The sequence below is a fragment of the Trichomycterus rosablanca genome, chromosome 3 (genome assembly GCF_030014385.1).
Source record: "Trichomycterus rosablanca isolate fTriRos1 chromosome 3, fTriRos1.hap1, whole genome shotgun sequence".
In the NCBI taxonomy this organism is placed as follows: domain Eukaryota; kingdom Metazoa; phylum Chordata; class Actinopteri; order Siluriformes; family Trichomycteridae; genus Trichomycterus; species Trichomycterus rosablanca.
Window position 1 is genome coordinate 35,193,284 of NC_085990.1, and position 25,994 is coordinate 35,219,277.

A 25,994-nucleotide genomic window follows, 5' to 3' on the forward strand; every position below is an offset into this window, starting at 1 on the left:
TCATATTCTTGTGTTTCTTGGTCCTGATCTGCTGACTTACAGAGGACAAAAAGCATGAAGAAATAAAAAGCATATACTATTTCACAATAAACAAATTGTCTGAGTAATATAATGCACTCAAAATAATTAATAGAAATGTATACATTTTATCACTGTTATCAAAATTTTCAATATTAACTGTTAATATAAAGAGAGTTATGACAAGTTGACAAGCATTAGATAATGGTAAAATAATCTGTGTATTGGTTGTGATGGTGAACATTCGACCTAAAAGTTTTCAGTGCAGTTTTCTACATTTATTAATTCTAAGCAAAACATTGTGTTTCCTCAGTAACATATTGTTACGTATTTCTTACGTTTTTTCTAGATAAATTTTGAAAGCCATGGTTTACTTTAAATGCCAGGCAAAGAACTTCCTTTTTGTGCTAGCTTGCCTCATTTTTTTATCATCACAAACCAGGAACGATCAGTAAGAACCAATAAAAGCTTCTATTCTACTGCACCTATAAACATCATTACCCAGAAAAAAATATGTTTTTTTATATTTATAAAAAACATACTTTAATTGTCCTGTTACTTTCTACAGTCCTGCTAGCAGACAAAAACATTAATGTAACAGTTACACCTACTTTGGGTTTTGGTCTCTTCATGCTTACATAAGTACTTTCAGATCTTTTTTGACGTGAAAATGCACTGCATTCTAAAAAACAGTATGAAAAATGAATGTAAGTGTTAATTTATTTAATATTACAGTTTATAACAGTAAATATTTGCTTGTTAATAAATGAGTGACTATAATGAAAAACAGCATTGATTGATTTATTGACTTACTTTGAATTTGTGGCTTAAGCAGAATCATAGCCAAACAGGTTAATACAATAAAAAATCCCAAAAACACCAGCCATGCAAATGATTCTCTGTTAGTAGAATGAAATTATAAATCAGTTACACATTACTGAATAGTTTATGTGGTTCATGTGCAGTTATAAATAATATATAATATAATATAGTAATATAATATATAATAATAGAAATATAAATACAGTGGTACCTTGTAACTCGACGTCCCCTAAACTCGAAATCTTTGAAACTCGACGCCCTTTGTCAAGACATTTGTACCTTCAAACTTGACTTTTACCTTAAACTCGAAGTGTGTGTGACTGTCGCTTTGTTCACATTTATGCTGTCCTTTTAACTTCAAATAAATGAGCATAAAAAATCCAGAAAAAGTTCAATATTTGATCATACTTGCTATCATTGCACAATGAAAGTGCACGATAAACAGCATGGTATTGTGATTGTAAACAACATTTGTCACAGGAATAAATAGTTGGTAATGGAATATAATATTATAATAGTATTATTAATATATATAATATAATATTCATAGAATGAAATCTATGCAGTTTCACAAGACCATGGAACGCATTAACAGGTTTCCCATACATCCTTATGGAAAAAAAAAGTACCTTGATACTCAATGTCTTTTAAACTCAACGATACTCCCAGAACCAACTGATGTTAAGTTTCAAGGTACCACTGTATCTCCTATGTTTTAAATGTATTTTTCGTTTTCCTTTCTTTCTTATTTGAGAGCTTTAAAAAGTATTCAGCTAACTTTCAAATAAGATCTTTGTCACAAACTGGGATCAAATTGATCAGATGAAACAATTGGGGAACCTTTACTCTTCATAAAATACAGCAAGCTCTGCCATCCTCACACAGATGTTTGTTGGGGATAACAACATTGACATTGACTGGACCAGTCAAGGACATTAATGATCTGAAAAGTAACCCAGTGTGCTGTAGATTGCTGTTTTCTAAAACAGACACTTACTTTCTGGTTTAAGTTACTTAAGTTACACACTTACTTTCTGGTTTAAGTTACTTAAGTTACACACTTACTTTCTGGTTATTTTTAGCAAAGACCAGCAGTTTCAAAAATACATCTCACTGAATTGTGCCCCATTTATTTTCCATTCAGTCCTTGCAATCAGGTCCATGCTTCTGAAAAGTGGTAACTTGATGCTACCACTATAGTTTTCAAAGGGAATGGTATTACAAGGCTGATGTGTCTTGTTAGATATTCATAACTTTTATTGTTTAAAATTCTGATAGCTGACAGGACTTCACAGTCACAAGTATTTTTGTCACAGTACTAAAAGGTCTTACAACAAATGTATTCACACCAGGATATGCTTTTTCCACTTATGATTTTGTCCTTACATGCTCTTTTGTATAACATTAAATGTAGTCGATCCTTCAGTAATAGCCACTGACAGTAACATTGTCATGGTAACCAGTGGTACGACTGAACCTCTAGTACCTTGACTAAGTTGTAGAGTTTGTAGTCTTATATTCGCTCCACTACTTTACCTATAAACTGAGGTCCTTGGCACACTATATAAACAAAATTATTGGAAAACCCCTTTAAATGATTGAATTTATGTGTTTAAGCCACAGCAACTGCACGACAAAGTAACTTATTTGCTTCCAACTTTCCCTTCCAACAGTTTAGGGAAGGTCCTTTCCATTCAAGCATGGCAAGGGCTATAAAGACATGAAGAAAATCTTGATTTAAAAAAACTCCAGTGACCTGCACAGAGCTCTGTCCTCAGCCCCACTAAACAGCTTTGGAATGAATTGGAATATCAATTGACCAACATCACTGCCCAGTCATACAAATACTTTTTGACTGGATGGGCACAAATAGCCACAGATAGACTTCAAAGTCTTATGAGAAGCCTTCCCAGAAGACGGACTGTCGTTACAGCTGAAAAGATTTCATACCATTTATTTTTGAAATGGGATGTCCAACAAGCTCATGGTCATGTGTCCAAATACTTTTGGCCACATAGTGTATGTTCTGTTTCTCTAAAAAATTATAGAACTTAAAAAAATTAACATTTATTTTTCATTGAAAACAGTGAGTTTGAAAACATTGAAGTAAGATGGTGAAGTAAAGTGGAGTTCAGAATTGTAATAAATTGTTAAATCTGACACTTGCTTTGACTATGCAATTTTTAATATTGCACATTATTACAGATCAAATTTTACAGATCAAACTTGTAGTGAATACTTTTTAAATCACCATATATTATTTCTTAATACATAATTGCAACTGTAAAAATCATGCTGTAAATATGAGTTAGTGTTACTGTAATTTTAATTAATTAATTATTTTTTTTACCTTTCAGAGGAGCTGGTTTGTACAGTTATGTGAAGAGCCTTTGAACCAGCCACTGAACATATGTACCAGCCTGTGTTCTTCAGTGTCATACTGCTCATGGTCACAGTAAGTCCACCACTGACATTTTTGAGCAGAACTGAAGCTCCATCCATAACTCCAGATGTTCCAGTCACACAATCTCCATCAATCTTACACCATTTACCTCGATGGTGATTTAATGGATAGTGATGAGAACAGAGAACTGTCACACTGCCACCCTCGTAGCAAGTTACGCTCTCGGTTTTCACAAACAGATCAGAGCTATCTGAAAAAAGGAATCAAAAATGGGGCCAAGATTAATATCTCAAATATTGTTCATTTGTTATTGACAACAATGTATTTGTTGGTTAATTTGTTAATATGATTAGGTTTATGGAGTTTTCATGAGTGAACCAAATACTGAAATCCAAATTCTCTGATTTTTGGAATAATTTTGGGAAAGTTGTCACTTTACTGTGGTTTTGGATTGACACAGAATTCCTGTCAGATTTCACACAGTTCTTTTGTTCAACTTTTGGAATAGGGATTTTTTTCATTAAAGGTGATTTTTATTATCATTTGAAATAATTACAATAATTACAATAAACTTATGATTATTAAATTATTTTAATCATCCACACTACATTTACATTTTCTGCATTTAGCAGATGCCTTTATCCAAAGCGGCTTACAGTACTGCGGCAGCATACAGTTTAAGCAACTGAGGGTTAATGGCCTTGCATAAGGGCCCAACAGCAGCAACCTAGCAGTGGTAGGGCTTGAACCAGTGACCTTCTGATTACTAGTTCAGTACCTTAACAGCTAGTATAAAGTAAAAAGGTCACTGGTAAATAATAGGCATATGACAGCCAGTTCGCTAAACAGCATGTACAGGACTGTGGCATGTGATAGACTGGCAACCTATCTGGGGGGTTTCCTGCCTTTTGCCCGGTGAAAAGAACCCACTGTGACCCTGACCAGGATAAAGCAGTGGTAAAACAGACAATTAATTAATAAATAGTGTACATATAAAGGTTATCTGTAAATAGCAGCATATTAAATGAAACTTTGTTTACGTATACAAGTGCATTATTATAAAGCGCGTTTAACCCACAAATAATATATCAGAAACATATTGTAAACAAAAAGCACAAATATATCATTTATAACATTACACTAAAATATATTACTTTTATTTTTATGCAATGGCTGTATATTTATGAAAAGTATACTGGTTTACATTTTACAGTGTAATCAGATTTTCCAACACTATATGTTTAATATATTCTGTAAACAATCATTTACTTACAACACTAACATTATATATCAAAATATTTTAGATATATTTAGGTATGTTCTTTTCTTGAGCACCAGGGTGGTACAGCTTTGTAGGCTGGGGTACCGCACAACAACATGGGCCCTGGGTGTGATTTTCAGAATGTGCTTGCCAGGATGCATTCCAACATTGTGTCCAGTGATCCTGACAAGGATAAAATGGCTAGTGATACCTTTTCACTTTAAAAATTAAAATTATATATATTTTTGAAGTTTATTTATATATGTATGCAGATGCTAGAACGTAAAAAGGTAACAAGTAACGATGATGAGCTCTAAGACTTTTGCTGCAGTAAATATGTGTTATTTATAGACCCTAATGTACATTCTAAAAGTACACAGGGTTGCACAGTGTTCTCTGCAGAGCTATTCATGTGATATAAAGGTTGGACTATTGTATGCTTGAAATAAAACTTGTATAAAACACATCACTCATTTTATTTCACAGTTTAGTACACATAATTTTGCTGAATAATTCCCATTCCCAATTTCCTTCTGCATGCACAGCCCTTCCTTTGTCCCCTGTTTTATTTCAGGTGTTTCATTATGCCTTCAGGAGTATTTAAAAATAAATGTAAAACTAACCAGGAAAAACTAAAGTGTGAGTAAATACCGTTACGTATTTCATCTACAGTGTCAATGGATAATGTTGTTAAAGATTGATGATTAAATCATATTAAACAAGTCTACAAATCTGAAAAAAGAAGACAAGGAATATAAACAATATAAAAGAAACTGCACTAGAGTCATACACACACTGGCCTGACTAAACTCTCAGTGCAAATAACTTAAGGAATGACTTCAAGTGTCAAATCATCTTAATTCTCTTTCCTATAATATCATCACATGGTAATCTCACATGGTGTGTCTCTTTTTAAACGTTATGATCAATGATACATATACAGTGCACCAATAAGCACCAGCATCACTCAATGTTTTTCATAGTCTTAGTAAATATTTTCTGGGTTTAATTGTCTGAAAAAAACATTCTTGTGTTTTCTTCAGCTGGTTTGAGAACTCATTATCTTTTCAGAAAATCCAATGTACAGAGTATACAAGTATGTTACATTATCAACATACACAGCATCACATAAACAAGGAATTATAATAGACTTTCCTTCTTTCACAGGCGTATTTCTGATTATGTGGACATCCTGAGTGCCTGGAGAAAAGTAAATAAAACACAATTTATATATATATATATATATACAACATTCTTACTTTCTAAGAAAAAAAAAATGATTTTAGACAAATTTATTTTAGGCTATTAGTAGTAAATGTAAAACATCTGAATTTATGAATGTTTTTTTTTTTTGCTTAAAAATGATTATTTCGCCGCTCAGGTGGCACAGCGGTAAAACACATGCTGTTCACCAGAGCTGAGATCTCGAATACATCGTATCGAATCTCGGCTCTGCCTTGCCGGCTGAGGGGCTACATGAACAACGATTGGCCTGTTGTTCAGATAAGGGGAGGGACTAAGCCGGATGGTCTCTCTCTCAGACTAGTGCGATTACGACCTTTGCTGGCTGGTTGGTGGCGCCTGCACGGAGATGGGAAACTGTACCGCACTGCGCTCGTCAAGTGTAGGTGATAAGATGTTCGATTGCTGTGCGCGTGTCGGAGGGGGCATGGAGCAGCCTCGTCCTCCCCAATCAGGAGCAGGGACCAGCATTAGTGAAAAAGTAGGAGAAAAAAGGGTATATATAAAAAAAGATTATTTCAAAATTATAACAAGCTTTTTAATTTAAATAATCAACTTTTATATATTGCATATGTATACAGTTCAAAATGGGATCTTCTGCATGAGTGTATTGTAAATGATCAGTCAGAAATATTATAAAGCAACATAGATTGTTGATTTAGTGTTGTAAAAGCTTTTGTAATATTTTGCCAACTTTGTGCCATGGTCTTATAATATCTCATAATAATTATGATTGACTACATATGTTGACTTCTAGGTGCCTGGCTTGCAATCTCTGTTTTAGTTCATATCCAAAAAAGGCAGCATATCCAAAACAGATCTGCAACATTGATTCATCTGACCACAATACATGTTTCCACTGTGTGATGGTCCATCCCAGATGCCTCAGAGCCTAGAGAACTCGATGCCACTTTTGTACATAGTTAATGTGGTTATATCAGATATTGTTGAGTGGCGGTTCTTGATGCAGTGCCGTCTCAAGGATCAGATCACGGGTGTTCAGCTTAGGTATGCTTCCTTGCCCTTTATGCACTAAATTGCCCCAGAGTCTTTAAATTGTTTAATGATATGCATTGTATCTCTGACTCTGACTGTAGAGGATGAAACATACAAATCCCTACCAGGCTTCCAGCCAGGAACATTGAAATATTTAAACATTTCAATAATTTTCTCATGGATATGTTGTAACACTGGATACCCTCTGCCCATCTTTGCTTATTAAAGACTCAGCTTTCTGATGCACCCCCTTATTTTTATGCTTTGGACTGGTACTGAGAACGCACTGACAAGTGCACCTCAACCGCCACTCCACCCCCTGACTCCAGCCACTAGCCAGTCTGCACAGATGCCCAACTGGCCAACAGCACCACTAAAATTCGAACCCCGGATATTAGTGGTTGTGGCATAGTGTACGCAAAAAAGTTTAATAAAAACTTTACTATATTGCTACAGTACAGTTTTTTATGGTATGTAATTTTATATTAAGGTATCAGTATAGATAACAATATAATAGATGGGGTGGAAAAGGTTTTGTGCTTGATGTCAGATTTTAGATTTTGTGCTTGATGTCCATTTTCACATAGCTCTAGAGTGCTCTTTGATTAGAAACCCAGTTGGAATTCTGTATAAATTAAATCTTTCTCTAGGTAATTTGGATAAGCATTTTTTTAATAGTCAGAAGGCATTTCATCACATTACCCAGTCATTGTGCCATGACAGCAGTACTTCAGAATTCAAGAGACAGACCAAATTACAACCTATATTTCCTTATTTCATCATGAGAAACCACAACCCCAAGAGCTGACTTCAAGTTCATGTGATTTATGTTTCATACCATTTTTTACTGTTTAAGGTTTTGGTATTTTTAACTTAAGCTTTAGTTTACCAGACTTTAATCAGTTTAATTTAAGACATTTAAGACTGGTACAGTATTTCTGAGATTTTTAGTAGCCCATAAACAGTTGTGTAACAGATCTGCTGCTAATGTATTAAAGTATATTAAATACAGACCCTAAAAGGAGACACATTTTTCCAAACATTAAGGTTTAACAACAGAAAATACAAATACACAAAAAAGAACCAAAATATAAAGAACTAATACACAAAGAATAACAAATTTTTTTTTACCTAAAGGCTTTATGGCGATGAATATCAGTAGAAGGAACAGTTCCGTCATCATGTGAGTGTGAGAAGTATGTCAAATAAATAGCAACAATAAGTTTCCTTCCTCACAGTTTTAACCTAGCCCCTACCCACTCACTTCGCTGAGGATTGGGGTAAAAGTGGGAAGCAACACATCAATAAACACTCATACACACACACACAGTGCACATAGCATAAATACGCACTACCAGCGTGGCAGCAATTTAATCAGTGAAACTATTAACTTTATCGTATCTGCTGTTACAGGTGCTAAATAACTGAACACTTACTTCATGCCAGCAGCGTTATTAATAATCTCATCGTAATTGTTATATTGGGTTCTGCTGTGTTGCTAATAAAGCTATATACAGTCTGTGCAGAATGTTTACAGTGCACTTGCATTACAACTAATGCTAAGTTCACACTACACGACTTTCAAGTTGTTCAGAAAGCTGTATAGTTCACACTACACAACTTGATCTCTTGTAATTGGGAGTCTTTTAAGTCGTTCATCAATCAAGGAATCTCAGATGAGTCTGGCTGGTCTCTGAAACTACGTTTTGTCACGAAAACACACGAGAAGTGACAAGAGGTACGACACCATGTCTAAAAATGCACATCAATAAGAAGGAAAATAAATTTAACTGGCTAAAGGAGTGGATTGGGTTACACAGCCAGCCGGGATTGTTTATACTGTTCTGCAGAGAGAGAGTTAGAAGCCAAATAAATATTTTTTTGCAAGGCAAAGTTGGTATCATGATTTAGCATGGATGAAAAGGTCACAAATACTGTAAAGCTTGTGTATGCCAATGTATTCTGATAGAAACTATATTATGCCCACCCCACACACATTTACAACTCCTCCCCGTGGGTTTCCCTTCTGTATCTTGTGTTCACAACAATTACACCCTGATCCCAACACCTTTCACACTACAGGATTTTGAGTCGCTGACAGGTCCAGATAATTAGGATGCAATATTTTTCTTGAGTCTGCAAGCAATTGGACAGCACTCTGTCAGCCGCTCAGATCGAGTAGTTGAACAGTTCACAGGTAGCGATCGAGAGCCGTTTTTCGAGCCCCGAGTGAACGCCAATTTGCCTCCGAGCTGGCGCATCTAGCGGCGACATGTCAAGGAGCAAACATTAGAGCAAAAATCATGTAGTGTGAACTAGGCATAAGTCTTTAGTGATTAGGCAAAATCTTTTGGATCTCAGAACTTCACAAGTTTTTAATTGCTATCTAAACCTCTGTAAACAGTGCAGCAAAGTCTATGTTGTGAATGCAAGACTTTTAGAAAATGACCTCTTGGGTCATTTTAAGTGCATTTACGCTTTCCCGTTCAGCGTCAGGCTTTTCAGGACTTCTTTATACATCGACCAGTGCTTCCTTGTTGTAGAGCAGTCTTCGTTTCCCAAGTTACGCAACTTCAGAATGTTAACAATCTCTCTGCATTCATTGTTCATCTACAGTGCCTGGGATTATTTCTACGTTCTCTTGACAGCTTCTCTAAAATCCTGTACATGTGCTATTTCTTTTAAGTGTATCTCCTCAGGTTCTGTCTCCACTTCTCTTAAAATGACTGCTGTTACACCTATTCTTAAGAAACCTGGGTTAGATACTTTAAACTACACTTTCAATTTACAGTCCCATCTCCAACCTCCCTTTTTTTATCTAAGGTGATAGAAATACTTGTGACCTCAGTTTCAGGATTCTCTCAGAAATAATCTGTATGAATCTGACCAGTCTGGCTGCACAGTACTGAATATACTCTGTTAGAAATTGGTGATAATCTCTTACTTTCTACTAACGCTGGATTTTTTATTATCCTCATCCTCCTGCAACTTCTGACATTGTGAATCACTAAAAACCTATTACCAGATTTTCATCTATTGGTGTTTTAGGTCTAGCTCTTGATTGGTTCCGGTCCAACCTTATAAACAGGCAAGTTGATACATACATATATAAAGAGAGAAAAATCACACTACACAGTTTGGTGGAGGAAGGATAACGTTATAGGTCCAGTGGAAGAAAATCTAAATGCTTCAGCATACAAAGACATTTTGGACAATTGTATTCTTCCAACTTTGTGGGAACAGTTTGGTGAAGGCCCTTTTCTGTTCCAACATGACTGTGCCCCAGTGCAAGGTTTATAAATCCGCATGTTGGGTGAGTTTGGTGTGGAAGAACTTGAGCCATGACTCAACCCCCTTAAAGACCTTTGGGATGAACTAAAACAGATTTGCAAGCCAGGCCCTCTTGTCCCACATCAGTGTCTGACCTAACAAATGCTCTTTTGGAGGAATAGACAAAAAATCCCAGAGACATACCAAAATCTTGTAGAAAGCCTTTCCAGAAGAGTAAAAGCTGTTATATTAATGCCTATGGATTTGGAATGGGATTTCATAAAGCTCCTGTAAGTGTAATGCTTAGGTGTCCTTTTTAGGTGTACTTTTGTACTTTGTGTAAGTTAATGGATTATAAATCTATATTTGTACATAAAAAAACCTGTCCTGAACCTTGAAGCTGAGACGGGAATGGCATGTTTAATAAAGTAGTGCAAGTCTGTATAAAGATAACTCTAAATATAAAGCCCTGTAGGAATAAAAGAACTGTGTTCTGCCATTCCAACACTGAGGCAACATAAAGAATAGAGGCTGCCTTTAATAGAGGAAAATAACACAAAAGTCCACATTTAGCCTGGCAACTTACATTAGCAATATGAACATTTTAATTATTATCTTATAAAAATACATCAGCTGAATTGCAACCATACAAACATAGAACAGAACAAAGCTCCATTGGTGGATATGCTACAGAAATGCCCAAGCACGATAATACTGTTAATAATTGAAACCCTTCGTGTGCTAAAGGCGAAAACAACATATAATGACACACATACAGAACAAAATGACACAAAGCTTCCTGTAAAACAAACATACAAACAAAAAACCTTCATAATTATCTTCATGCAAGAATACAATTTTAAAATGGCACATTGTGACACTGACCTTCAGGCCAAAATATCTTAAAATATAACATTTTGCTATTTATATCAACATAATTTTGTTGCAACATTTCACATAATAAATCTTTACACACATATATATATTAAAAAACAAGGCATATGCTTTCATTACCCAATTGTGGACAAGTGATATGATTGTCATATTCTTTAAGATGGCCATAGTTCCTCCTTTTGGGTTTACAGAGAGGAACAAAGCTTCCCTTATAGTTTTGGGCTATACTGCCTTCCTCACTTCTTGGCATACTCTGTTTATCTTTTATATGTGATATGAAGTGTCTGAAGGGACGGCACAACCATATAGGTAGACTAGAGGAATGCCTAAATGTAACTTATGCAGCTTTGTAAGAACTTGATTGCGGAGATTGTCATTTAACTAAACTTTTCCCTTTTGCATGAGTAAGGCATCGGTCATTAATAAAAAAAAAGTCCTAAATTTCCCTTTGTGGATAAAAAATGTATGTGAATTTATCTATAATGACAGATTAGCAATAGTGTTTAAAATACATAAAAATAAAATGTAATAATGTAAAAATGCAAATGTATAAAGATACATTCATCCATTTACAAGGTTTAATATTACAACTTAGGATATAAAAACAATAGTAGGATCTGTTTTTTTGTATAAAACAATTATATGTAGAAAACAATTAAGTTTTCATAAAAAGTCACCTTTAAAATAACTTAAAATTTTATACTATACTACTATATTTCATATATTTTTCAAACTTTTTAATAAAGCAGAATTGATACAGATTAGTTTGACTGTTTTAAATTGTACTTAATGCTGTTTTAATATGTGTAATTAATGCTAGTCTTGGAATAAAAAAAAAATATAAAAATATAAAACAATTGGGTTTTAGGCAGAATCTCTCCATGTGTGTGTAGTTTTAGTCTATGTGATGTTTACGTCTCTGTACTGAATAACTGACTCACTGATCTAGAGCAGCTGATTTTTTATTTTTATTTTTTAATCTTTATGTTCTGGTTTTGTCGATTCAAGCAAACCAAGCTGTTTTTTTTTTTATGTTTTAGAATAAAAACAAAATGCATCAATGAATGTGTGTGTACCACTGGTTGTGTATGAATTAGTACTGTGCTTGAGCTACAGTGTGAGCTAGTTAAAATAGTTACGTTCCATGGCTTTAAATCCATTTGACAAAATTATATTCATGCCACTTGCTGATCCACATATCAATATTATTAACACAGCTTTATAGACATAAAAAAGCTTTCATAAAGTAGAAATCTGCTCCTCTCCAGTGCTTGATGCTTTATAAGTATTGAAGCAAGATGGGATACTGGTGGAAATCTAGCTACAAGGTCACATGTAAAATGACGAAGGTTTGTTATTAAATTCAGCACACATCCATGTTAATATCTGTAATTTGCAGTTTTATTTGAGTATGTATTTCATAAAGCCCTATGATTATTTGCTAGCTTTTACCATTCATCTATTAATGAATTGTATTGATGGTTATGTGCTTTGCGTATTGTATAGTATTGCAGGTTTATAGGAGTTGATAATATAATTGCTTCTAAGCCAGAGAAGCAAAACGGTATGTGCCAAGCCTTGGTGACTGAAAATGTATAAAGTGATGTGCACTTTACCTGGCACGGCAACACGGCAGTAAAAGGCACTAGAGAATAGCGCTAGGGTAAGAACCTATCTGGAAAGATCACTCCACCACTTCCATAGGTTTATTTGAATCCTTTTTTATCCTGTCCATGACTGCTGAACTGAAGGAAATAAACAACCTGACCCTTGATAATAATATCACAATTCATCAGTCCATTAACAATAAAGTCCATAACTTGATTGTCCCATTAAATTCAAAATGATTATCATCAGCTTGCCATTTGTGTGATTGTCATTGCTATGCAGACTGGGGCTTCCAGAAACACGACGAGAAGTTCTAAGGTCAGTATTGAGGTGCTCAGCAACAAGCATTCAGGGCAGCATTGGGGCACTTGTGTTAAGGCATCTTATGGGGCCTCTGTGGAGGACAGAAGGAATGTAAGAAGGAGACACAGAGATAGACACAGAGTCAGTGAGAGGGGAGAGGCAGTGGGGGGAGCAGCAGAGCTAACAGTGGACAGTTTGAGCTCAGAGGTGAGGAAGGCAGACAGGGGGACGTGGGACACCAGCGTTGGACTCCCTGAGTTAATGAGAGAGTCGATCTTTTCTGCTTCTTTGTTGCAGGCTTCGATCTGGGAATACAAAGATAATACATACTGTTTTTAAACAAGAGTCTGTAAGGATTTATCTAATTTTAGCATATGTGTAGCAATAAGGATTAAATCTGATGTAACAGTTGTAGGTAGATGTAACCATCTGATGAAATATAATGCAAGAAAAAAATGTCTGCCTGAAACACATTGGTCAGAACAGTGTCTGAGCAGTGTGTCTACTTTGTACAATTATCAGAAACAAGACAAAACACTGGGCATAGAACACATAAATTTTACACCAGAACAAAACATATGTTTTGTTTAGCTTAATATGCTTAACAAATAATATAGTTTAACATTTTTACCTTCTGTTTTTACATCTTAGCACAAAATATGGCCAATAAAAGTATGTACACACCCTTCTGGATTATTGAATTTGGGTTTATTAGCCACACCCATTGGTAACAGGTGTATTGCTAATATTGAAATATTCAAAATGAACTATATGCTTCCAACCTTGTGGCAACACTTTGAGGAAAGGCCATTCTCTCTTTCAGCATGACTTAATTAATGTAAACTGATAAGACACATTTACACATTAGTGCATATGTAAAACTGAGGTTATTACTGGTTAAACTAGATTAATCAGTTTAAGTCTTTGGGAGGAAACCCACACAGTCATGGGGAGAACATGCAAACTCCACACAGAAAGGACCCGAAACGCTCCACCTGGGAATCGAACCCAGAACCTTCTTGCTGTGAGGCGACAGTGCTACCCACTGAGCCGCCCCAAAAAATAGCTGCAGTGAAGTGGTTATTTTAATAACTTGCTTCTGGGGCCAACAACTCCCTGATTAATATCAGGTTCTACTAGATATAATTTGATAGAATTATGTTTAGTATAAAATACATTCAGGCACAAACCTGCAGTGGCGTGGGCTGCTGGTCCACGGGTATGACGAGGATCACAATCTCAGAATTGATGCTTAGGTAACCAAATATGTCACACTGAGGAACAGAGATGTGCAGACGCAGTACCCGCAGAATATCATGCACTGTAACTGGCTGATTCCGATTCAGCTAAAATACAAACAAAAACACACACACACACACACACACACACACACACAGGAATATTAAAAGATGTAAAAAATTTAACAGTTTGACTTTTTTTTTTGCATTTTTCCTCCCAATTTATCGGTGTCAATTTTGTCTTCCGCTGCTGAGGGATACCCGATTGCATCCAAGGAAAGCATGATGCTGCACACGCCTCTTCCGGCACGTGCACAGCCCTCCTCTTCTCGCCCCTGCATTCTGCACAAGCATCTCTTCCACCAATCAGGGTCCTTACACAGCGTATAAAGGTCCCACCACACATAGTCCGGTCGTCCCCGCTGCAGATACGGTGGCAAATTAGTATCTGCTGCAGGCACTGCCAATTATGCCTGCCAGATGGCACCCAGCCAACTGGTGGCAATGCTGAGTTTCGAACCGAGGAGTTCAGAATCTCAGCACTGGTGTGCTAGAGGAATATCCCGCTGCATCACCTGGGTGCCTCAATTTGACTTTTTCAAACTTCTTGAATTAGTTTTTGGGTTGTTTTAGAAAAACTTACTTTTTTTAGACCTGCCGTTTTATGTGACTATCACTTGCCAACATACTAACCCCCCCCCCCCCCCCCCCCCCCCCATGCTTCATGGAACATAAAAAGCTTTATATTATAAAACATAAAAGCATTATTATAGTGCTCTATAGCAGGGTTTTTTTTCTCTGCAACCCATTTTTCCCTCTGCGACCCATTTTTTAAATTTAATTATTATTACTTTTCTCTTTTTTCAGACTCACAGCCCACCTAAGGGGTTGCAGAGAAGCATAATAATAATTAAATAAACTTGTACGCAGACGCCCCCTTGTGGAGGCTTTATTTCACAAATTGTGAACAAAAGTGGGACAGAGAAGACACATCATTTGTTTTGCCAGTAAAAAAATTATTGCCAAAATGTGGGTCCCCTCAAAAAAAAAAAAGGTTTGAAAAACTCTGCTCCATAGCACAACTAAAGGTAAAATAGTGCATAAGGGGCGCACAGGTGGAGCAGTGGTCTACAATGCTAGCCCTCTACAGCTGAGATTCAAGTTTAAGTCTCAGCGGTGCTATTGGCAGGCCGGGCATCTACAGAAATAATTGGTTATGTCTGAGGGTGGCTGAAGCACTGCTATGGACTGAACACGGGGTGTTCAAGTTATATCAAAGTTTGATGAAAATGAAATTTAAAAAAAATGTAAAAATCTTCACAGTATGAGTAGAAAACATCAAGGTGCTGGTTAGTGTGTTGATGCCTAAGCCTATACAGATTTTTAATAAGAGTAAATCCAGTCAAAATTACATATTTATAATTATATTTGCTTAACGATTCTGTTTATAGTGTTTGGTGCTCTGTTTGTATAGTCTAATGCAAGTTTGGACACCCATGGTTAAATTACATGTTGTGAATTTTCCAACCAAAACAAAGTTAATACATCCTCTACAGCAGGGGTGTCAAACTCATTTTCACCGAGGGCCACATCAGCATTATTGTGGCCCTCAAAGGGCCGATTGTAACGTAACCTGCTGTGATTGCAGTCTGTTGTTTTTCTTGGAGGCTGAATTCTGCATTTATATTGTCCTACTTTACCACAGACACGGCCTCATAACACAAGAGACGCAGCGGTTTTTCTTCCTGAAGCACAAACTTGTTTTCATTTTCATAAAATTTCCTCCTCATGCTTAATTTTCTTAATTATCTTCTTGTACATTTTAGGATTATGTGTAAATATGTGTAACATCATCTACTGGCAGGATGTGTCACTTTGCAGGTCACAAAATCAGCATTTATGTAGGATTTTACAGTGTATTTTTAAGACAATCATTCTGTCCTCACTAATAGTTTATCCCCCTTTCTCAGCTAGACAGACAGACAGACAGACAGACAGACAGCTCTCTTCAGAATACAGTCAGTTTAATTGCTTCCCAGCTGTGTGATACACTGTGTGCATCAAAATGAAGTAAAAATACAAACAATAAAAACAATAAAGAACTTAATACAGTACAAGCACACAGCTGTAGTCAAGTGTTACATCTGGTACAATATAAGATTTAACCAAACGTAAAATAGCGCTAACGAGTTTGTAACTAAAGCGCTGTGATATACTCACTAAACATTTACAAACAACTGAGAATATAAACGCCACTACTTACAGACGATGCTTTGGTATTATACTGCAAGATAATTATCTGTATTTATTTATTATTGTTTACGTTACTGACTTTGCTACCCCACGTTCTTTTGCAGTAAAAGTTACATGGCTACTCAGCGAGGTCAAAGTTAGTTGCCATGACTACGATGTCAACAGTTGAATTTAAAGGCGCAGGAATCCCATAAAATTATAAGTGCGTCTCTGTAACGACTCGAACTATCACAACTATCGTACAGTCGTTTAAGCTCTCGCGTGAGTTTGACACCCCTGCTCTACAGGGAACACATTTAAATATGGCATGTTGTGCAAATTTGAGAACATAATTTCTATTTATTTATTGCTTTTAACATATTAAAAACAAAACATAAAATGTTAGTTTTGCAGTGGCCGTTTTTTGCTTCTACAATTGTGACTGATACATTGCAAGCAATTGAGAGTTCAGGGGCCCTACATGGGAGAGGTAAGACTTGAACCAGCAACCATAACCATTTAGCTACCACTGCCCAAGACTTAACATAAACTTGTTATTAAAATAAACAAATATTAATGATTACATATACAGTGTATCACAAAAGTGAGTACACCCCTCACATTTCTGCAGATATTTAAGTATATCTTTTCATGGGACAACACTGACAAAATGACACTTTGACACAATGAAAAGTAGTCTGTGTGCAGCTTATATAACAGTGTAAATTTATTCTTCCCTTAAAATAACTCAATATACAGCCATTAATGTCTAAACCACCGGCAACAAAAGTGAGTACACCCCTAAGAGACTACACCCCTAAATGTCCAAATTGAGCACTGCTTGTCATTTTCCCTCCAAAATGTCATGTGACTTGTTAGTGTTACTAGGTCTCAGGTGTGCATAGGGAGCAGGTGTGTTCAATTTAGTAGTACAGCTCTCACACTCTCTCATACTGGTCACTGAAAGTTCCAACATGGCACCTCATGGCAAAGAACTCTCTGAGGATCCTAAAAGACGAACTGTTGCGCTACATGAAGATGGCCAAGGCTACAAGAAGATTGCCAACACCCTGAAACTGAGCTGCAGCACAGTGGCCAAGATCATCCAGCGTTTTTAAAGAGCAGGGTCCACTCAGAACAGACCTCGCGTTGGTCGTCCAAAGAAGCTGAGTGCACGTGCTCAGCGTCACATCCAACTGCTGTCTTTAAAAGATAGGCGCAGGAGTGCTGTCAGCATTGCTGCAGAGATTGAAAAGGTGGGGGGTCAGCCTGTCAGTGCTCAGACCATACGCCGCACACTACATCAAATTGGTCTGCATGGCTGTCACCCCAGAAGGAAGCCTCTTCTGAAATCTCTACACAAGAAAGCCCGCAAACAGTTTGCTGAAGACATGTCAACAAAGGACATGGATTACTGGAACCATGTCCTATGGTCTGATGAGACCAAGATTAATTTGTTTGGTTCAGATGGTCTCAAGCATGTGTGGCGGCAATCAGGTGAGGAGTACAAAGATAAGTGTGTCATGCCTACAGTCAAGCATGGTGGTGGGAATGCCATGGTCTGGGGCTGCATGAGTGCAGCAGGTGTTGGGGAGTTACATTTCATTGAGGGACACATGAACTCCAATATGTACTGTGAAATACTGAAGCAGAGCATGATCCCCTCCCTCCAGAAACTGGGTCGCAGGGCAGTGTTCCAGCATGATAATGACCCCAAACACACCTCTAAGACGACCACTGCTTTATTGAAGAGGCTGAGGGTAAAGGTGATGGACTGGCCAAGCATGTCTCCAGACCTAAACCCAATAGAACATCTTTGGGGCATCCTCAAGCGGAAGGTGGAGGAGCGCAAAGTCTCGAATATCCGCCAGCTCCGTGATGTCGTCATGGAGGAGTGGAAAAGCATTCCAGTGGCAACCTGTGAAGCTCTGGTAAACTCCATGCCCAGGAGAGTTAAGGCAGTTCTGGGAAATAATGATGGCCACACAAAATATTGACACTTCAGGAACTTTCACTAAGGGGTGTACTCACTTTTGTTGCCGGTGGTTTAGACATTAATGGCTGTATATTGAGTTATTTTGAGGGAAGAATAAATTTACACTGTTATATAAGCTGCACACAGACTACTTTTCATTGTGTCAAAGTGTCATTTTGTCAGTGTTGTCCCATGAAAAGATATACTTAAATATCTGCAGAAATGTGAGGGGTGTACTCACTTTTGTGATACACTGTACATATAAAAAAATGTTGTGTAGTTGCAAGCATAGACAGAGGAGATTTGGCCTCAGTAGGAGGCAACCTTTTCAGTTTTTCCCATACCAGACTGGACTCTGCCTCACTTTTACACTTATCACACACAGAACAATTCCAGGCTGTAGTAAGGGTGTCTGAATACTTTTGGCCATTAGAGTATATAAAGATAAACACTAAAATGAATAAAGAGAAAAATCACCTTGGCAAACACATTAATCTGCGATTTATTCCAGAGGATCTGCAACATGGCAGCACACACAGGGCAGCATGCACCTGCACGCACACACAAACACACACACAAACACACACAGTGTCAGCACTGAAAAGCACCTACATTTTTTCAATCAATCAATGCACTTACATATTGGAATCTAGAGACATACAAAACATCAACCTTTGAAAAACTGCTTGGCTCGACTGCTGTGAGAGTGCCAGTATTAAATTAGCAGTTAGTAATGTCTAAACCCTTACATTTCAACTGTAGAACTATATAAAGGCATAAGAACACAATTTATATTCATAGAAATAAAAAGAGAATTGCTGGGCAATATGGTGGTCATTTGGTGCCAGCATGTGATAAAAAAAGAAAATTTATATCTATGACACAGCTAACTGCAAACCAAAGAAAGGTCATTATTAGTTATTAGTCATTTTTAAACCTCTAATGTCAAAGCCTTATCAAGCTCTGACTGCTGGTCCTAACAAGCCTTGTCAAAATAAATAAACATTATTTTGTGTTATAGTGCATTGGCTATAAAAAGGGATTTGATGTAGTTAAAAAAAAAACTTCTACTTTAAAGTTGTGTTCTATATCACTACTATGTACTATACACAGTCTTATGCAAAGAGTTTTACACCACTGGTTGAATTCCAAGTTTTTGGAATAAAAGTAAAGATTACTTAACAAAAACAACTTTGAGGAAACAAATGTGTACACATAACAATACAATTAACCTCAACTTAACGAACTAAAAGAGTTTAGAGGCTAAATGCGATTGTGTGAAACAGCAAGGTTTTTTTTCCAGGTGGTGTGAAAATATACGAAAACACTAAGGTCCTCAAAAATGCTAAACATGAACATATGATAAACAGTCAAATGAACAACGTAAATAAATATGTAAATATGTAATGTAAAACCTGTAAATAAATATGCATACTTCTTTAGTTTTTCTTTAGACCTACGTATGTCACTCACTGTCTGTTTCTTCACACCATATTCCTCACATACGCGGGCCACAGAAACACCGCTTTCTACTTTCTTAATAAGTTTTCAGCAATACCTGATGCACCCTTCTTCATTTACCATTTCCTTTGTCATTCGAAGCCATAACTAGGCACTATAACTTGCAAAAATTAACCATAAAACAAAACAAAAAAAAGGCGAGAACAAAGCGAGCCTCCTGGCAAAACAAAGACTATCACTCTTATCACTATCACACAGAGAGACGTGCGCCGATTTGCGGACAGTTACTAAACTACTGGTCTTGACACGCGTTTTGCGGAAATTGTAAACAATCAAATCAGACATTCGGTTTTTCAGATTTTGTCCGTTAAATCCGAAATCTGTTAAATGGAGGTCCGTTAAACTGAGGTTCCTCTGTGCAAGGATTGTATTACATAAAACAAATTTAGAGAAATACAGTTTATTCCATAATAATCTATAGTGCCCCCAGTGGTCCAACCTTACAAATAAAAGAGAGAAATAATTTTTATAGAGTGAAAAATGATGAATTATTAATGTGTTGAAACACACTGTTTAGTAAATGCTTGTTTTGTTATTGTAACATTTTTTGCTACCAACACATCATTAAAGCTGTGGCAGTGGCACTATAAAGCAGAACACAGAGCAGCTGAACTCACCAGGTGGAGTGATGGGGCTACAGCCTTCAGTAGAGAGAGGAGGACAGGGCACTGCATTACAGCCTGTATCAGCAATAAACTCTGACACAGAGCCCATAGCGTGGCATCGACCGTGATAATCCACAGCCATGCGGTCAGAGAACGCCTCACACACTGTTTTATAAGTCTCCCCATTGTGTCCACATACTTCTCGAGTTACCCTGCATGCATCCTGTAAACAAAGACATTAGAGGTTTATAAATGCTAAGTTAAAATACACAATAACATTTTAACTGATGTATTTTCTAAATGTGAAGTCTGAGTTTATTTATTAGAATTTTAACGTCATGTTTTACACACTTTGGTTACATTCATGACAGGACAGGTAGTTATTGTTTACACAAGATTCATCAGTTCAAGTTTAATATCAAACACAGTCATGGACAATTTTGTATCTCCAGTTCACCTCACTTGCATGTCTTTGGACTGTGGCGGGGGGAAACCGGAGCTCCCGGAGGAAACGCACACAGACACAGAGAGAACATGCAAACTCCACACAGAAAGGACCCGGACCGCTGAAGTCTAAGTTAATGTATTAACCTTTCTGGTTTTGACACAAAATGAATGTAAAATCAGTTACTTTTAAGATGGTACTTTATAATTTGGTTTGCCTGTTTTCAAATCTTTGTAACCATCAACAAATCATATTCAGCTGTTTATCTTCAGTAATGACTTTATGCTGATTGGGGTCATGTGGTACAGAGACATTGGGTGCCGTCTGGACAGTCTATCACAAACACACTTATAAAGAATGTGTGGAGAATGAAAAATGCAACAATGACAACCCTGTAATGTTGCACACCTTAAGATGTGTTTGCAGAAAGAATGGGACAAAAAAACACTAAATCGCTTGGTATCCCTGGTGCCAAAACATATTTTATGCTTTACCCTCCCAACTTTTTTAGGAATGTGCTGCAGACACTAAATATAGAAGTGGCTGTATATTAACAAATGAAATGAAGTTGACCAGTGAAAACATTAAATATCCTGGGTTCATACTATCTATAAGACAGCTTGGGACCAGCACTGAGAGCACCCCAATGTCTAGGCTGTTTTGGCCAACCCCCCTTACCTTTAGTGGGATAGCATATTTTTACAGCTGTGCCACCCGGGCACCTAGCTAATAACAAAATACCAGCTTAAAAAAACTGTGGTTAACTAGTCCTTGCAAACATGAGGACATCGAACAATTAGAACAAAAAAACATTACTACATGTTGATGAATTAGATTACATGTTAATTTAGAAAGCAGCAACATTGCAGTGTTCCAACCTAGGCAACATGTGCACTTGAGCTTTGTGCAGCTGAATCAATTTAAAATGTCAAAAGAACAGATTTCAGGTAGCTTTAATCGCTGACTACACCTTTAAGCCTACACAAGTACTAGAAATATCCACATTTATATTAGTTTCAAAATGAACTTAGTTGTAATGTGAAAACCTTGAGTCTGGAGGGAGCCTTGAGGCAGTAAATAAACTGGGAGAAGGCCTAGAATTCATGCCTGCACATATCTATATTAAATGGCCTGCTGCTGGGGGAGCTACAATAAGCTGGTAATTGATGTAGCTGAATTCTGCAATAACAGAAGTGTTGAATGAGTTAGCAGGAGCAATGTGAGCACCCCACATAAAATGATCCTCTGCAGGCAAGTTATTCCGAATTCCCATATTTTATTAAATGCAGCATAATATAGAGCTGAAACTGAGACACTGGAAAGAGGTTTTAATTAAGGAATATAAAAAATGGTTTGGGTGAGGTATGGTGTTATTTTACTGTGTGTGTGTGTGTGGTTGGGGGGGGTGTATTACAGAGTTTTTATATGAGGCAGGTAAATAGAAACCTGAAACAACTACTTGAAAGTAAAAGAATACCAATTCCCCAATCCTAGATTCACTTTTGTTGCCATCCTCAATGACTAAAACACATCCATGACAGTTTAAACAGGCCTGTGAATCCTGCACATAGGGTCAGGACAGTAAGCAGTTCACATTAGCCGTTCACTATTAGTCTTTCACCTTTCAGTCCAGCATCGCCTCCTGGTGGAATTAAAAGAGAGTTTTATATAATCCGAACACATATGCAGATGATTACCTAACCTGTGTTTGTGTGCATTAATGGGCAACGTTTCAGTGCAACATAACAGAAACAGACAAGCACATCCATCCTTTAGAATAAGTGAGGTAAGAACACAAAATCACACTGGTGTTTGTGGACCAGTTTGCCATTATCGCTACAGGACAGCACCACTTGATGTTGCTCAAGGAAATGAATCACAAAAAATGAATCATTTGGCAGCCTAATGTGTCCAGTAGCTTGTGAACAAAGACATTTTAAAATATGTATGAGTACTTTTTTACTTTTTGATACTGTTTTTAAAATAAACAAAATAATGGTGGTGCCTTTACCACTATCATCAAAGACTTTATCAATACACATGATCAAATGATCATGAATCAAGATCTTCATTTAAATGCAATGATAGAGATTGTGTACCTGGCAGTGGCCCATATATGCCAATGTCTTGCCCCGTTGATAAAGCAGACACAGGTTAGCGTGCTCCATGTTGTCCATGTCACAGGCCGGATCCAGCTGGTTTGGATCACAGCCAGAAGGACGGCTCACACACTCGTACTGCAAACAAGGGTAGTCTGATATATCCGTCAGACACACACGGCGCTTTGGGATACACCTGAGACAGTAAACATTAAATATGCTGATTAGTCTTAAAAAAGCATGTACATGGTAACAATCAATAACTCAGAACAAACAATAATCTTCATATTCTACAGATACATAGTAGCTACAGTTTTTGTCAACCTGTAGAGAAAGCACTAGCAATGATTTCACAATCAAAAATGTGGAATTGTTTAAATAGCATTTTATGATGAACTAATCACTCAAGTGAAACTTCAGAATGAATGTTTTTACAGCTCAAAGACAATACAATATGATGATATTTATGACACTGTAAAATGGAAAGGTTTCTGAACAAAGCATAAGTGTTTTAAACATTTTGGCCTAAGGATATTTGTTTAAGAAATTACCTTAGTATACAATATTTGCTTTAGAAAATTGCTTTAGTAAGTTAAAAAGTTAAATAAAAAAAGAACAGTGCTAGAGAGGCTTTACGGTAGTCAAGTATTTTTCATTTTTTTTTTTTTTTTTTAGATATGTTAGACATATACTGTCAATAAAATAAGGTATTTTATTTATTATATTAGGCACTCATTACAGCTTTTGTTACAGTATGTCTCATATTTAAGCTGGTTTTAAAATACGGCACTTGTATTGTCTCACTCCAGTGCCTATCCACTTTTTGCAGACGATTTTATCCAAAGCAATTGACAGTTGCAAGAGCCTTCTGATCATGTACCTTAACCACTGAGCTACCACATCCCTTGAAGGCCTCCACATATACATTTGCTTTAAATTGTAATAAAAAATGATTATGTTTGTCAATGCAGTCTGTCCTTGAGAACTCTGTAATTACAAAGTAAATTCACTGGCAAATAAAAGAAAACTGTAAAACCCAGAATGCTACTACTTGAAAGTAAATTAAAACCAACTTCCCAATCCTAGATGCGTTTTTGTTGCCATCCTCACTGACTAAAATCACAGCCGTGCCAGTTTAAACAGGCCTGTGAATGCTGCACATAGGGTCAGGACAGTAAGCAGTTCACTTTAGCAACTAATCTTTTACCTTTCAGTCCAGCATCGCCTCCTGGTGGAATTAAAAGAGTTTTACATAATCCAAACACATCTGCAGATGATTACCTAACCTGTGTTCGTGTGCATTAATGGGCAACGTTTCAGTTCAACATAACAGAAACAGACAAGCACAACTATTCTTTAGAATAAATAAGGTAAGGGCACAAAATCACACTGGTGCTGACCAGTCTGCCATTATCGCTACAGGACAGCGCCACTTGATGTTGCTTAAGGAAATAATGTACACATTCTGTTTGCCCAATCATTTGTATTTTTTCTCGCCCCACCCATACAACCCGCTTCAATACACTTAGTCCCCGGTCAAAAAGTGTAATCAAATTTAGCATGGGTATCTAAGTACGGTCTGGGTAACTTGGCAATAGAAACAACTGATAAATGTGGGATCACAGATTTCAAAAAGAATCATACCACAGGGTACAGTGTAGTGAAGAAGGAACAAAAGTAACAATTAAAAAAGCTGTGTCCCAATTCACACACTTTTGTAGTAAATAGTATTTCTACTATGTAGTACACAAGATGCTTTTTGAACGCTGGGCACAAGGACGGGGGCAGACACACTAGCAGAGATGAGACATGTTTATTTACCAATTAGCCAGACAAGACCCTAGTATTAGGGACAATAACGGGAGAGCAGGGGCTAAACTAACACAACACCATGCTAATGGATAATGCTAATAGCTAAATGCTAATCTAACTTTGAACATATAACAGATCCCTAGATTACACTACTACTAACTACTCCAAACTAATATGGGACATAACCAAGGATGGTAACAGCTTTAACAAGGACAAACAAATCAGAGCAAGACATCATCAGGAAGAAGCCAGGATAGGAAACAAGATGGGAGCCACAAAAAGCATGAACTAATCAGCACAGATTCTAATTCTTAATACATATTCACATTTACATTCGCTAACATTCAATGACCAACAGAAGAGGTTGCAAACGCAGGGGTATTTATTTACACAATAATCAGGACTGACATGAGGAACATCTGGAAGTGATTGACTACAAGACAAATTAAAAACAGGAGGTGGAGACAAGAGGGGTATGACATGAAAACAAATACAAAGGAGCCATGTGCTGAGCCACACTGGCTGTGATCTTGACATTGTTTGAAATGCAACCAGTAAATCACTCGTAAAGAATGTCCACCTGGTCACTCAACAAGAAAAAAGTGTCATCAATTTAATATTTTTAACAACTGCTTTTTCTGGTCAAGATCAAGATGATTTCAGAGCGTATACCCCAAAAACACTGGGTGCATGCCTGAAATACATCCTGCACAGGGTGGAAGTCCAATGCAGCGTATTATAGCCTTACTCATTAGCATACGTTCACACCTACTCAAACTATTTGCTAAAAAGCAATTGGATGTTGGAGAAAAGCGAAGTTCATTAAGTTGATTTCCAAACAAAACAGTGGCACAGCAGGTGATGTGGGTACTACACAGCCCCTGGTGCTTGAGGACCTGGTTTAAAACCTCTTCCCCAGTCGCTGTATGTGACAGAATTGATAATTCTCCCCATGTCCTTGTGGGTTTTCTTCAGGTACTTAGGTTTCCACCTACTTTTCAAAAACATGCACAAGGTGGACTGTATTCTGTATTACGCTCAAGTGTAAGCGAGTGTGTTTTGCCCTGTTTGTGTGTCCTGTCTTGCAACCTGCGTAACTCAAAAACCACTGCAACCCTGATCAGTACAAAGTAGCTGCTGAATATGACAAAAAAAAATCTGGAACACTGTTTGAAGTCGAGAGCTTGGAGAAGTAATTTATCTTAATCTTAAGTTCTCTTCTGTTGACCTCTGGAATGAGACAGTCCAC

General features: G+C 37.0%; 2 protein-coding genes across 5 annotated transcripts in view; both read right to left on the reverse strand.

The window, feature by feature from the left end:
- Positions 1 to 489: 489 nt before the first annotated feature.
- On the reverse strand, positions 490 to 5,667 carry si:ch1073-59l16.1 (uncharacterized; the record flags this gene model as incomplete). The annotated part of the gene is given in 7 exon segments (XM_062992293.1): positions 490 to 503; positions 832 to 917; positions 3,191 to 3,494; positions 4,591 to 4,688; positions 5,454 to 5,474; positions 5,476 to 5,523; positions 5,525 to 5,667. Coding segments are annotated over 7 exon segments (714 nt in total), but the record flags the coding sequence as incomplete, so codon positions are not given.
- reck (reversion-inducing-cysteine-rich protein with kazal motifs) overlaps positions 5,661 to 25,994 on the reverse strand; it is a 74,502-nt gene continuing 54,168 nt past the window's right edge. Inside the window, exons 17-22 of one of the 4 annotated variants that reach the window (XR_010011224.1) lie at positions 22,934 to 23,129; positions 20,402 to 20,612; positions 18,741 to 18,814; positions 14,009 to 14,164; positions 12,524 to 13,123; positions 5,661 to 5,705 (exon numbers count right to left, since the gene is read on the reverse strand). Coding sequence is in view for 3 of the 4 variants with exons in the window: in XM_062991203.1 (XP_062847273.1) it covers positions 12,899 to 13,123; positions 14,009 to 14,164; positions 18,741 to 18,814; positions 20,402 to 20,612; positions 22,934 to 23,129 (862 nt within the window). In the remaining variant the exon portion in view is untranslated. Of the gene's footprint in view, positions 5,706 to 11,679; positions 13,124 to 14,008; positions 14,165 to 18,740; positions 18,815 to 20,401; positions 20,613 to 22,933; positions 23,130 to 25,994 lie in introns of those variants that run through there. The other 3 variants (XM_062991204.1, XM_062991203.1, XM_062991205.1) reach the window with 3 other exon arrangements.